At 39.7% G+C, this 14,281-nt stretch overlaps 2 protein-coding genes across 8 annotated transcripts in view; both read right to left on the reverse strand.

The window, feature by feature from the left end:
- Positions 1–825: 825 nt before the first annotated feature.
- On the reverse strand, positions 826–7,225 carry LOC105494008 (ret finger protein-like 2). Its single transcript, XM_011762064.2, has 4 exons — positions 7,212–7,225; positions 4,411–4,556; positions 2,978–3,268; positions 826–1,439 (listed from the first exon to the last, which is right to left on the reverse strand). The coding sequence occupies exons 1-4, from the start codon at positions 7,223–7,225 to the stop codon at positions 826–828; spliced, it is 1,065 nt and encodes a 354-aa protein (XP_011760366.2).
- Positions 7,226–11,907: 4,682 nt separating this feature from the next.
- Positions 11,908–14,281, reverse strand: part of LOC105494007 (solute carrier family 5 member 4) — a 59,913-nt gene continuing 57,539 nt past the window's right edge. For 4 of the 7 annotated variants that reach the window (XM_071080471.1, XM_071080473.1, XM_071080474.1 and 1 more), the window contains one exon: positions 11,909–13,106. In XM_071080471.1, the coding sequence (XP_070936572.1) occupies positions 12,895–13,106 (212 nt within the window). In that variant the 3' untranslated portion in view covers positions 11,909–12,894. Of the gene's footprint in view, positions 13,107–14,281 lie in introns of all 7 variants that reach the window. The other 3 variants (XM_071080475.1, XM_011762061.3, XM_011762062.3) reach the window with 1 other exon arrangement.

Genomic DNA, 14,281 nt, shown 5'->3' on the forward strand with positions numbered 1-14,281 from the left:
TGTGTGTCATCTTTTTTTGCTTTGTTAGCCTGCATATTTATTAATTGTAACAATTACAATTAATAATTACAATAATTAATTGGGGGAATTATCATTGTTAATGTAGATGAACGCACATCCAGGAAAATGCTACCTACACTGAGCAATGATGGCGACAACTTGTCTTTTCAGTTCTGGATAGGACATAGGCATTTATCCAGCTCTCTGTTCAAATACACACACATGCACCACTCACGTATACACACACACTCACACTTTTACTATGAATAAAATCTATTGCACTCTTATCATTTATAAAATCACATAATCCGGCTGGGTACGGTGGCTCACGCCTGCAATCCCAGCACTTTGGGAGGCTGATGCAGGTGAATCATGAGGTCAAGAGTTCGAGACCAGCCTGGCCAACATGGTGAAACCCTCTGTCTACTAAAAATACAAAAAATTAGCTGGGTTTGATGGTGAGTGCCTGTAATCCTAGTTACTCAGGAGGCTGAGGAAGGAAAATCACATAATCCATTAGGTGATATTCCAATGTTTATTTAACTCATAACTTCTATAATACATTAATTTGAACTTACAGAAATAAAAAAGTAAAGCATTTGGAAATTGATCCCAGAATACAGGACATTTCTATAGGAAACAAGATGTGAACATAAGACTCAATGAGTTGGATGGTGGCAATAATTAATACTTAGGACTCAATTTATAATCTAATCAAATTAGATTAAGTACAATCATGACATGTCCCGTATTTTTCTCCTATGACTTTGTATAATGCTTTTACCAAGTAGAAAGTTTCCAAGTCTACCCACCCAAGTAATTTTCTTACCCTGTTTTTTGTTTTTTTGCAGTGGGGGTTTGTTTGGCCTCCCCAGGATGGACTGGAGCATCAGTAGTGCCTGGGTTCATCACAGGACAGATACTCAAGACACCCTGATCACCATTAGGTGGAATTGAAGGAGCCAAAAACGGGCGCAGTGGCTCCTCAGCAGAGACTCTCCTGAATGTATAGACATGGGAACCACCTTCAGCATCAAAAAAGGAAACGTTCTGCATGCCCATATCCAGAAAAATCCCCACTCGCTGTAGCTTGCCATCTACGAAGAGGAAAGTCAGCGGCACCGTGCTGGCAGAGAGGTGGCTTCCAGCCCTCAAACTCACAGTCCAGAATCCACGCTCTGTGGTCAGCTGGATCCTCCCTTTGCGGTGAACAGATTCTCTGCAGACTCCCAGGTCCCATTCTGTGCTTGTTCCCACGTCTACCTCCCAGTAGTGGCGGCCACAGGTAAAGCGAGAGGAGCCCAGGACACAAATGGACAAGTCAAATCTCTCGGCAAAGTCTTGCCGATTCTGTCTGATGCGCCCACTTCGGACGCTCCTGAGGTCATCAGAAATGAGGAGGAAGTTGTTGGCTGTGTTGGCATCCAAGGTCATATCCACTGTGAAAAGGAAAAAAGGTTGCTCAGCAAATGGACCGAAGCCCACCCCATGCTTCTCCTCTACTTCAAAGGCCCAAATGTCTCTTGACTTTAGTTTCTTTAATTCTCCCCCAAAATCAAAACTTCATGAGGCAACTTCCTTGACTAGTTCAAATTCTCACAGGTATGCTTTGTAGCAATACCCGACTCTTATTCACGGTAGCAATTCTTATTTTACTTTATGTCACGTTTGCTTCATTGGACTTTTCTTCATTTAGAGTGGAGGGTCTCTGAAGGCAGACACCATGACCCCCTTTCTACCACCTTGATGCAGGAACAAATAAATAATAAGACAATGCAAGTGGTCGATATTAAATGATATTTGTTTCCACGTTTTATTGCTTCAATTTAAATAGTATCTAGAGCATGATTCCAGGCCTTTGTTTTCCATGTTTGTAAACAAATTAATTGTGCACAGTTCTGACAGCAGATGGGACATCTCTGCAGCTGACAATGTGATGACAGAGGAAGGAGGCTGTGAGATCTGGCCTAGAGAAAATTAATTGTCCAGAACATTCAGAAAAAGAAATCTACAGAACGTATAATCCTTCAAGTCAAAAAACTGATATGATCACCAATATAGATTTTATAGATTACAGTAAAACTTGAGGGGATTGATTGCTGTTTGATGGTGAGTTAGGGAATGAAATGAATGAACATGGGCAAGGAAGGAGGAAGACGGTTCCAAACATGACTTGGCCAGGGTGAATGTGTCCTCCATATTTCAGCAGAGAGACAGGTACTGGTAGGTGGATGAGTAGAGATTGTGTCAGGGCAGAAGCTACTAGTGTCAGGGACATCATAGAGGCCCACCACCATTTATAGGTGTAATTCTTTGCCCAGGCTGACCATAATCTGTTCATTTAAATGTCCCTTTTCTCCGGAGTTATGGAGAGTGACAGTATTTTCTGTAGCCAGGACCCCTGTTGAAGCCCATGGTGCATGGATGAGGAGACCAGCGTCTGCAGCTCTCCCCACAGTCACAGAAACCACAGGTGCTCCATTCCAAACTCTTCCCAACCCTGGGGTGAGGTTGTTTGGTGCAATGGATGCCAATATTCACTGTGCATTAGAATTACCAGGCCCATTTTAATGTCAGAGTCCTGGGAACCTTTGCTAAAGAGAAATTCAAATTCAGTTGCTCTATGTTTTTGCTACTCAGCAAAGTCCCTAAGCCAGTTCCCCCTCAGGGAACAATCCTGAGACCTCCTAGTTCAGAATCTGCCTTTTAACAAGATTTCCAGGTAATTTAAGCACACTAAGTTTAGAGAATCCCTTGTCTAACCCATGACATAGACATCGCGTTTTTGTTTGTTTTTGTTTTGGAGATCACCAGGTGATTCTGTGTGTTGTCAGGGCTGCGAATCTGATGATGAAGAAGCATCTCAATTTTAGATACCAGACAGCAGCTAATCCCCATATGGAATGGGGGGCCAATTGCACAAATGATTTTTCCTGGTCTGGTCGTGGGAAGGGGGCAGGGTATATAGATTCCTTACCTTGGAACTTGCTCATCCTTGGGTTCATCTGCAGAATCTTCTTCAGCTTGGGCTCCAGTTCCTTGATGTGGGAAACCAGCCTCTCTAGCTGCCGATTGGGCCTGACTTTGTTCTTCTGAGAGACCGCAGAACAGCAACAGCAAAGTAGGTCCTCCCCACGGGGCTCCTTCTGCAGTGAGTTGATGCACTTGAGGCAGACGCTGCATCCACACTCCAGGGACATTGGTTTTTCTAGATAGTCTGAGCAGACGGGACAGCTGCTCGCCTCTTGGAAGAGTGCAGCCATGTCCACTGCCAGGGGAAAAGTGCACAAGGGAAGAAAATTTCCATGAGATGAAAGCCTGTCAGTTGTGACAAGTGACAACCTTTTCATGCATACAGGTATTGTGTTCCAGCTTTGTCACTCCTAGAACAAGGCCGTGAGTACAAACACTCAAGTACATCCCCCCACCCCCGTCTTCAGAGATCTGAAGTTCTACTGGGAAGGAAGTCACAAATCATCACTGTGCTCTGAGCTGAGGTGGAGGAAGGGTTCATTCTCCTGAGCCAGGAGACCCAGCAGCTGAGCCTGAGCCAGTGACACGGCAGCACCCATGTGAGGAGCAGAGAGCTGGGGTCACTTCACCTCCTCCTAGGGCAGCCCGAGCGAGAGACTGATTGATGAACATAAGAATTAGTGGTTGGGAGGCCAGGCGTGCCTGTAATCCCAGCACTTTGGGGGAGCCGAGGTGGGTGGATCATCTGAGGCCATCAAAAGTTTGAGATCAGCCTGATCAACATGGTGAAACCCCATCTCTACTGAAAATACAAAAGAATTAGCCAGGCGCGGTGGCAGACGCCTGTAATCCCAGATACTTGGGAGGCTGAGGCAGGAGAATCGCTTGAACCTGGGAGGCAGAGGTTGCAGTGAGCCGAGATTGTGCCATTGCACTCCAGCCTGGGCAACAGAGTGAGACACCATCTCAAAAAAAAAAAAAAAAAAAAAAAAAAAGGAAAAGAGGTGCTGGATGCAGTAGCTCACATCTGTAATCCCAGCACTTTGCAAGGCCGAGGCAGGAAGATCCCTTGAGCCCAGGAGTTTGAGACCAGTCTGGGCAACACCTGTCTCTACAAATAATACAAAAATTAGCAGTGAGCAGAGATCATGTCAGGTCTCTCCAACCTGGACAACAGAGTTAAGACCCTGTCTCACCAAAAAAAAAAAAAAAAAAAAGAAAAATTACATCCTTCTCCAGCCTTGGAAATGAATACCAAATTGACTGCCACCACTCCTAGACTGGGGATCCAGGGTGACTGGTTTCTAACTCTGAGGCAGCGCTCAGACAGCCCTTGTTGAATTCCTTACTTACAAATTTCTCTCATTCATTCCCCCAAGTCATAACCCCCATTTCTAGACATCTAAGGAGGAAAAACACACACAGGCATGGACTCACCTCTTCTGCTGGAAGCTCCTCTGTCCTCCAGCTGCTTCCACCAGGAGCTCAGGTCTTGTGGGGAAGGGGCACACGAGGGCCTTTCATTGGTGAGATTCCCACCTCCCACTGGGTCACACCCTGCCACGCCCTCTAACCTAATGAGGCTTTGATTTGATTATAACCGGGAGTTAGGTTTTTATTGGTAATATATCTCCAGTTCACTGTAACTTTACTAAATCCTCCATCCTGACAGTGTATTTTTCTTTCATATGAAGGTAAGATTAAATTGCCTTTATATTAAATTAGGCTTAATGTACTAACTTCAAAAGCTTATTTTAGAGATGTTTCCATCAGTTGTCAGGAAAGATAATTCCTGTAATATGTTGTAGGCTTCAAGCTTTGCTTGGAATCCTAAAGTATTAAGTATGATTGGATTTGCAATTTTACAAAATGGTTTAAATTCGTATACATCAGACTCAAAGGTAATAAGGGCATGCATCCCATTGAGGAAATTCTAGGTAATTTTTTTTTAATTTCCATTGGTTTTTTTCTGGTTTTGAAAAAATTTCATAATTCTTAGGAAAAAATTGGATAATTACTATTTTGACAAATGACCCTTAAGCTTCTTGGACCTTGAGTACTTCAGAAAGTGTTAGGATAAAAACCACAATTAAAAAAAAAAAAAAAAGATGATTTTCTTGTGAAACTTGAGTTCTCAAATAGAAATTGCTACCCGTGATGTGAGTTGTGCTTTCTTCCATTTGAATCAACCCCGAACCTTTTCCTTTTCATGCCTTTCTGTGTAGTGGGATCTTTACTGCTTTGTTTTCAAATTTCAAATAATTTGAATATAATCTTATCATTTTCCCTATTCCCCTTGGCACATATTAAAGGAATTTTCTCTTTTTGCATAATTAAAAATAAAGACCTAATTTTGGTCAGCTTTAAAGATGATCCCTCATGGGATTAGAGGACTCTGAGACACTCAGGTCTTGTTTTGGTTTACTTTTTTTCTCTTTACTTTCAGTTGACATGTAATAATCGTACATATTTATGGCACACAGTAATATTTTGATACATGCATAAAGTGTGTAACAATCAAGTCAGGATAATTAGCACACTCTAAACAATTTTTTTTTTTTTTTTGAGACAGAGTCTCGCTCTGTCGGTCAGGCTGGAGTGCAGTGGCATGAACTTGGCTCACTGCAACATCTGGCTCCTGGGCTCAAGGAATTCTCCTGCCTCAGCCTCCTGAGTAGCTGGGATTACAGGCATGTGCCACCACGCCTGGCTAATTTTTTTTTTTTTTTTTTTTTGGTATTTTTAGTAGAAATAGGGTTTCACCATTTTGGCTAGGCTGGTCTCGAACTCCTGACCTCAGGTAACCCGCCTGCCTCGGCCTCCCAAAGTGCTGGGATTACAGGAGCGAGTCACCGTGCCTGGCCAACATTTATTATTTCTTTGTGATGGGAGCCTTCAGAATCCTCTTAGCTTTTCGAAAATATGCAAGCATATACAAGTAACCATATTTACCTAAACTGCAGTTGTGTTAGAGCCCATTTCTCCCAATTAGCTGTAATTTTATATCCAATTACCAACCTCTCCCCAAGCTCCCCTCCCCCTTACCCTTCCCAGCCTCCACCAGAGCCCATTTCTCCCATCTAGTTGTAATTCTGTATCCAATAACCAACCTCTCCCCAAGCTCCCCTCCCCCTTACCCTCCCAGCCTCTACACCCACGATTCTATTCTCTGCTCAGCGTTTTTCTTTTAGCTCCCATATAGGAGTGAGAACATGCGGTATTTATCTTTCCGGAGCTGATTTATTTTGCTTAACATCTTGTCCTCCAGGCTGAGACTCAGGTCTTGACCGAGAGAAGTGATGAATCTGCAGGTATCATGGAAATGGCCAGGTTAGAACTTAATTTGTACTTAATTCATAAAATAATAGCTTTGTTTTCAAATTTCAAATAACTTGAATATAATCTATTTCCCCCTCCTAAAGTGTATCATATATTAAATGAAGAGTTTTTCTTTGTATATATATTTTTAAAAGACCTGCATTTAGTTCTATTAATAATGATGTACAATGGGACGAGATCACTCCTCGGGATTCAGTGTCTGAGCAAGAAAACAAAGCTTGGGAGACAGTGTGTAGGGAGCCCGGTGAACTTTACGTGATTGGAATGAATTGGATTCCAGTCATAAAGTAACCGTTTGGGGTTTGCTCTTGGCTGGATTCTGGGTCACTCCACATACACGTATAAAGACAGAGTCCAGCCCTGGCGTATCCTGTATGTGAGAAAAACTTTCTGCCAAAACCAGGCTGGATACAACGTAAAGAGTGTGAGAATGACTTATGAAATGAGTCAGATTCACAAGATGATCCTTTCAGCTGCTCCAGGGAAGAAGGAACAGACAGACAGCAAGATAAATTTGCAGAAGAGTTGTGACGTCAGTGACAGCGGCACAGTGCAGGGTGAGGCAGCCAGAGCACAGAGAGGCAGCAAAAGCCACTCGGACAGGTGTGGGAGGGACACGGAGCCACGGCCCATAAAACCCAAAGGACAACTGTAACAATACTTTTTAGTATTTAAAATGCAATTTCTTATTAATCTACTTCATTGACGTTCATAGTTTGAGATGTTCCATATTTTTCTGCTGTAACTTTGTTCCATTATCTTGTACCAAGCAGAAAAGTTGCTAGCATTGAGCATAAAGTGAGTGTCTAAATGGTTTTGTGGCTAAAAGTTTATTTGCCCTGCTCAGGAGAAACTGTAGATTTGTCAGTGCCAAGATTAATCACAGGACAGATACTCACGAAGCCTTGGTCATCGATAATTGAATCTGCAAGAGCCAAAAATGGGCACAGTGGCTCTGCAGCAGAAATCTTAGCAAATGTAAAGATATGGGTCCCATCATTAATGTTATAAAAGGAAATCATTCTCATACCCATATCCAGGAAAACGCCTACCCTGCGTAGCCCGGGACTCACGCAGAGGGTAGTTAAAGGCACAGTGCTGGCTGCAAAGAGCTTTTCTTTCCTCACACCCACAGTCCAGAAGCCAAGTTCTTTTTTTTTCTTTTTGTTTTTACTTATTTTTTTATTATTATTATTATACTTTAAGTTCTAGGGTACATGTGCACAACATGTAGGCTTGTTACATATGTATACATGTGCCATGTTGGTGTGCTGCGCCCGTTAACTCGTCATTACATTAGGTATATCTCCTAATGCTATCTCTCCCCCCTGCCCCCACCCCACAACAGGCCCCGGTGTGTGATGTTCCCCTTCCTGTGTCCAAGTGTTCTCACTGTTCAATTCCCACCTATGAGTGAGAACATGAGGTGTTTGGTTTTCTGTCCTTGTGATAGTTTGCTCAGAATGATGGTTTCTAACTTCATCCATGTCCCTACAAAGGACATGAACTCATCCTTTTTTTATAGCTGCATAGTATTCCATGGTGTATACGGGCCACATTTTCTTAATCCAGTCTATCATTGATGAACATTTGGGTTGGTTCCAAGTCTTTGCTATTGTGAATAGTGCTGCAGTAAACATATGTGTGCATGTGTCTTTATAGCTGCATGATTTACAATCCTTTGGGTATATGCCGGGCGCGGTGGCTCAGGGTTGTAATCCCAGCACTTTGGGAGGTCAAGGCAAGAGTACTGCTTGAGCCCAGGAGCTTGAGACCAGCCTGGGCAACAATGTGAATATATACAATGTGTGTGTATATACACACACACACTATATACATATACATACATATATATACATTATACATACATATATATATATAGAGAGAGAGTGCAGGGAAGCCCAAGTCTGTTTCTTCCTATCCAAATCCAAATGCACTTCAACAATTGTGTTTGTCTTTTTCTCATTTATTTATGGGAGCTCTTTTTTTCATGTTTTGTAATATCTTTTGGACTCCACATTTTCAATTTCATTTGTGCTGCCTTTTGATATACAAAATGTCAATGGTTTATTATTTTTAGGTTTCCTGTTTTAAGAATGTTCCTCACCTTAAACCACCTGATAGAAAAATAGGAAAAGGTTATAAATAGGCCGGGCGCGGTGGCTCACGCCTGTAATCCCAGCACTTTGGGAGGCCGAGACGGGCGGATCACGAGGTTAGGAGATCGAGACCATCCTGGCTAACACGGTGAAACCCCGTCTCTACTAAAAAATACAAAAAACTAGCCGGGCGAGGTGGCGGGCGCCTGTAGTCCCACCTACTCGGGAGGCTGAGGCAGGAGAATGGCGTGAACCCGGGAGGCGGAGCTTGCAGTGAGCTGAGATCCGGCCACCGCACTCCAGCCTGGGTGACAGAGCGAGACTCCGTCTCAAAAAAAAAAAAAAAAAAAAAGGTTATAAATAGGAAACTCACTGAAGTTAAAATAACTGATTAGTTAGCACTCCTGTGAGATAGCACTATATATATATATATAGCACTATATATATATATATATATATATATATATATATATATATATATATGAAAAAGCAACAACTTTTGTTGCTACTGAGCCTACAGGGGAAACAGTCCTCCTGCTTGTTCCCTGTTGATAGGAATGTGAATTGCATCAACTTTTTGGAAAGTAACTAATCAGTATCTATTAAAAGTGTAAGTAAACATAGCTATGGCTGAGTTATACCACTACAAAGATTCTATCCTGTAGAAATGAAATCCTCCAGTGTGAAAGATGATAGCTACAACACTATTTGTAGTGGCAAAGGGTACTTAACCTGAATGTCCATATAAAGGGGAATTGTTGGCTGGGTGCAGTAGCTCATGCCTGTATTCGCAGCCCTTTGGGAGGCTGAGGTGAGTAACTTGAAGCCAGGAGTTCAAGATCAGCCTGGGCAACATGGCAAGATCCCATGTCTAAAAAAAATAGGGTGTGGTGGCATGTGCCTGTAGTCCCAGATACTTGGAAGGCTGAGGCAGGAGGATTTCTTTGACCCAGAAGTTTTTCTTTTTCTTTTAATTTCTGGCCTTACTGAATCACTGAGCCCAGAAGTTGGAGGCTGCAGCAAACTGTGATAGTGCTACTGCATTCCAGCTTGGGTGACAGAGCAAGAACTTGTCTTAAAAAAAAAAAGAAAAGAAAAGAAAAAGGGGGATTTACTAAGGAAATCAAATACACTCAATATTATAAATTATTAAGCAGAAATTAAAATAAATACATTTGATCTACATTAGTTAGGCTTAGTAATGTCCACACTGCAGTATAAAGAGAAAAAAGTGAATTGCAATATAATGTAGGATTTCATGTATGTCATTTCAAACAAAACAAAGACAACAAAACCCTAAAAAGACAATTGAAAGTAAGTCACAAAACCCAGAAGTCATAAGAAAATGAAACAATTTGACTAAATATAAATAAAAGCTTCTGTACAATAAAAGACAACATAAAGTTACAAGGCAAGACACAGACTTTAAGAAAAAATATTTGCTATTCATATACAAATAATATACAGAATATGTAAAGAATATCTGTAAATGACTTAGAGAGTTGGTAAAGGATATCAAGTAATTCACAGAAAAAGTATGAATAGCTAATAAATACATGCAAACATATACAATCTCACTAGTAAGTGGAGAAACACCAATTTAAAAAATGAAATTATTTTTCAATCAAGTTGACAAAAATTGACTACGATTGATAATATACCCTGTAGTCAAGCATGTGAGTAAATAAAAACTCTCATACACTGATGAGAATATAAATTGGCAAATCTTTTTTGAAACATAATTTTTAATCAAAATATTAATGCTTGTACCCTTTGCTCCAGTATTCTATTTCTAGGAAAATAGAGTTAAAGAAAATAAAACTAGCAAGTATGTCAAAAGATGAATATACAGGTATGTCTCTTTGAGTATTGTAGATAATAGCAAATAATTGAAACCAACATGAATGTTCCTCAGTAGAAAAGTGGCCAAATTATGGTGAACTATCCTATGGAACAATAGTGCAACTATAAGAAAAATGAGGGGGATCTATTTGTACAGATAGGCAAAGATCTCCAAGATATATTTCATGTGAAAAAGCCAGTCACAAAATAACACATAAAGGAAGATTACATTTTGTAAATGTATGTGTATGTTTACATATGTATATAAATGAATAGAAAAATTACTTACTAGAATGTATGTTTTAACCTGTCAACACTTCTTTGGGAAGTTAGTGACAGTAGATGAGAGGATTGGGTTGTCAGTGAAGAGTATTATATTTAATTCTACAGACCCAAGGGCATTGTTTGGATTTTTATAACAGTATGATAGATGTGTTTCTTTAATTTTTATTATTTTTACCCAGGAAGAGACAGTCTCCAGCATGTGCTGAAAGTGCTCTCTCTTCCATGATTTTTTTTTTTTTTTTTTTTTTTGGGACGGAGTCTCACTCTGTCACCCAGGCTGGAGTGCAGTGGCACAGTCTCGGCTCACTGCAACCTCCGCCTCCTGGATTGAAACTATTCTCCTGCCTCAGTCTCCCGAGTAGCTGGGACTACAGGCGCGTGCCACCACGTCCAGCTAATTTTTTTGTATTTTTAGTAGAGACAGGGTTTCACTATGTTGGCCAGGCTTGTCTTGAACTCCTGACCTTGTCATCTGCCCACCTCATCCTCCCAAAGTGCTGGGATTACAGGTGTGAGCCACTGCGCCCGGCCCTCTTCCATGCTTCTTACGTAATTTATTAAAACATATTTTAGTTTGTTGACTTGCTTACAAAAAGGTGTTTTAAACCTCTCTACAATTCTACATAGAGATAATTGTCATTCACTGTGTTAAAACAGAAATAAAGACAGAGAAATACGTATATTCAAGGATGCCAATAGGATGTTAATATCTAAAATTAGATTTTGATAATTATTGGAAAACTCTGTGAGTATATTAAAATACACTGAATTATATGCTCTAAATAGATACATTTTATACTATATGAATTATATTTTAATGTAGCAGTTAAAAATCAATGGTTTGATATTTTAGTATTTAGTGACAAATGACTTTAAGATGTAAGCAATAATTTCCAGTATATTTAAAAGATATTTACAATGGATATTTCTAGTTCACCCCCATCAACTATTAGAAAATATTTTTATTTTTTAAATCCTTGAAGTAACTGAGTGAAGGTCGCTCCACAGGAGAAGTCACTGTTGTGTAGATGAGGAGGTTACTAGGTGAGGCAGAGTTGGAAGAGGCATTCTTTTCAAATGGAAATCTCTGGAAACTTCAGAAGGCAAGTATGAGGTAGGGCAATTTGCCTGGTGTATTAGTCTATTCTCACACTGCTAATAAAGACATACCCAAGACTGGGTAATTTATACAGGAAAGAGGTTTAGTGAACCCACAGTTCAGCATGGCTGAGGAGGCCTCAGGAAACTTACAATCATGGTGGAACAACACATCCTTCTTCACAAGGCGGCAAAAGAAAGAAGTGCAAAGTGAAGCGGGGGGAAGCCCCTTCTAAAACCATCAGATCTCATGAGAACTCACTATCACAGCAGCAGCAGCATGGGGATAACTGCCCTCACAATTCAATTACCTTCCACCAGATCCTTCCCACAACGCGTGGAGATTATGGGAACTACAGTCCATGATGAGAGTTGGATGAGGACACAGCCAAACCATATCACTTGGTCATTTTCATTTTCAGGCTTCACATATAAGTGAGATCCTATAGCATTTGTCTTTCTGTGTCTGGCTTATTTCACTTAGCATAATGTTCTGCAGGTTCATCCACATTGTTACAAGTGGCAGGATTTCCTTCGTTTTTATGGCTGAATAGTATTCTATTATGTATATATATAACATTCTCATCATTCATCCATCACAGCACACTTAAATTGTTTCTGTATCTTAGCTATTGTGAATAGTGCTGCAGTGAAAAGTTGAACTCATCGAAGCAGAGAGTAGATGATGGTTGCCTGGGGTGAAGAGGTAGGTAACTGGGGAGGTATTAGTCAAAGAGTACAAACCTTCACTCATAAGATGAATATATTCTGAGGGTGCAAAGGACAGCATGGTGACTATAGCTAATAATACTGTATTGTGTGCTTGAAATTTACTAAGAGTCTCTCAGTTGTTCTTACCACACACACAGAAAAGGTAAACATGTGAGGTGATAGATGTGTTAACTTGATTGTGGTTATTGTTTCAGAAGGTATACATATATCAAATCATCACATCGTACATCCTAAATATAAACTATTTTCATTTGTTTACTGTACCTCAATAAAGCCGGAAAAATAAAATTTAGACCTGTGTGTCTTGTTTACACACGTAGAGGTCACTTCACAGTTTTATATCAACTCTTAGTGACACGAAGGAACAACAAAAGCAAAATATCAAGTCTGTAGTCATCTCATTGGATAAAATTACCAACTGCTGATTTTTTTTTGCCACCCAACATACTATAAAATGAAAATCACTCAAATTATCCTTTGGTTCATTATTAAGAATTATTCATTATTCTAATGGCTCGGATACAGTTCAGGCATAGTAGCCATAAATAAAGACCACCACAGCCAGGAGGAGGATGGCGTTGATGTTCACTATTGTCCTCCACAAGGGCCTCTCAGATGTGTCTGTGAGCTTCTTTCTCAAGGCTTCCTCTTCCTCCTTGGTTAGCTTGGGTCCCTTCTGCAAACCGCAGAACAAGTCATAAGCTTTCTTGAGGCATCCACGTGATTGCTCAGGATAATCTGGAACAAAGATAAGCAAATGGTTGCAGAAGATCTAGATCACAAAAGAACTAGAAATCCTTGTCAGTGTAGTACCTATGACGGTAAAAAATGATCACAATCACCTGGGACTGTTAAGAGGAATCCCTGAGAAAATGTAGATAAGTTTAATCATATAAAAACAGGCAACTTTTGCATGGCATAAAGTTCAATAAACAAAGTAAAAACAAATGACAAAATGGGGGAAACATTTGCATATTCTATTACAAAGGGTTTAATATCTTTAATATATAATGGGTTTCTAAAAGTCGGTAAGAAAAGGCTATCAACAGCTCATGTCAGCATATTAGAGAGATGAATAAACAGTTGAAAGAAAAAAGACACATGGTTCTCAAGCTCACTCAAAAAAGAGAAATTTAAACTAAACCTATACCACTTTCTCATCTATCAGTGGGAAAAATTCCGAGGTTTCACAACATACTATGCTGGTGAGTTTGCGTGGAAATTAGTAAGGGAATTAGTAGCATATTGCAAAATCATATAGGCATGAACCCTTTGACCCAACAACTAAACTCCACAAAATCTATCCCCAACTTATACTGGCAAAAATACAAAAAGACTCATATATATGGCTATCTGTTGCAGCACTAGAAAATTTAATACTTCTAAACTCGAATGTTTATAAAAATCATAAAGTAAGATTATACTTAAAAAATAAATGATAATGAAAATTATACAAATTAAAAGCTGTGAGATTTAAAACAGTATTGCTTTGAGGAAAATTTATATGGCCTTAGTTATTTATATAGAAAAGAACAATCAAAGAAAAATCAAAAGAAAAATCAAATTTCCACAGGAAATGAATGAGTTAATATCCAACTTAGTAAAAAAAAAAAAAAAAAAAAAAAAAGAGAGAGAATAAACCCAAATAATGTAAATGGAAGGGAATACAAATAAAAACAGGAAGGATGAAATAGAAAAGAAGGAAAATAATAGAAATGACAAAGCCAGACGTTAGTTCTTTGAGAAAAGTAAACTAGACAAATCTTTAGTAAGATTAAGAAAAAAGATAAATCACAAAATATACTAGAGATTGAAAGGGTAACACAACTATAGAGGCAACATAGATGGATAAGTAGACACTATGAATAACTTTATGCCAATATATTTAAAATGTGCACTAAATGGACACAATC

Source organism: Macaca nemestrina, chromosome 15 (genome assembly GCF_043159975.1).
Source record: "Macaca nemestrina isolate mMacNem1 chromosome 15, mMacNem.hap1, whole genome shotgun sequence".
In the NCBI taxonomy this organism is placed as follows: Eukaryota; Metazoa; Chordata; class Mammalia; order Primates; family Cercopithecidae; genus Macaca; species Macaca nemestrina.

Coding starts and splice junctions, on each gene's coding strand:
- LOC105494008 (XM_011762064.2), bottom strand. Junction 3,269..4,410: donor AGGAGCTTCCAGCAGAAGAG/GTGAGTCCATGC, acceptor TTCCCCTGGCAG/TGGACATGGCTGCACTCTTC. Junction 1,440..2,977: donor AAGGATGAGCAAGTTCCAAG/GTAAGGAATCTA, acceptor TCCTTTTCACAG/TGGATATGACCTTGGATGCC.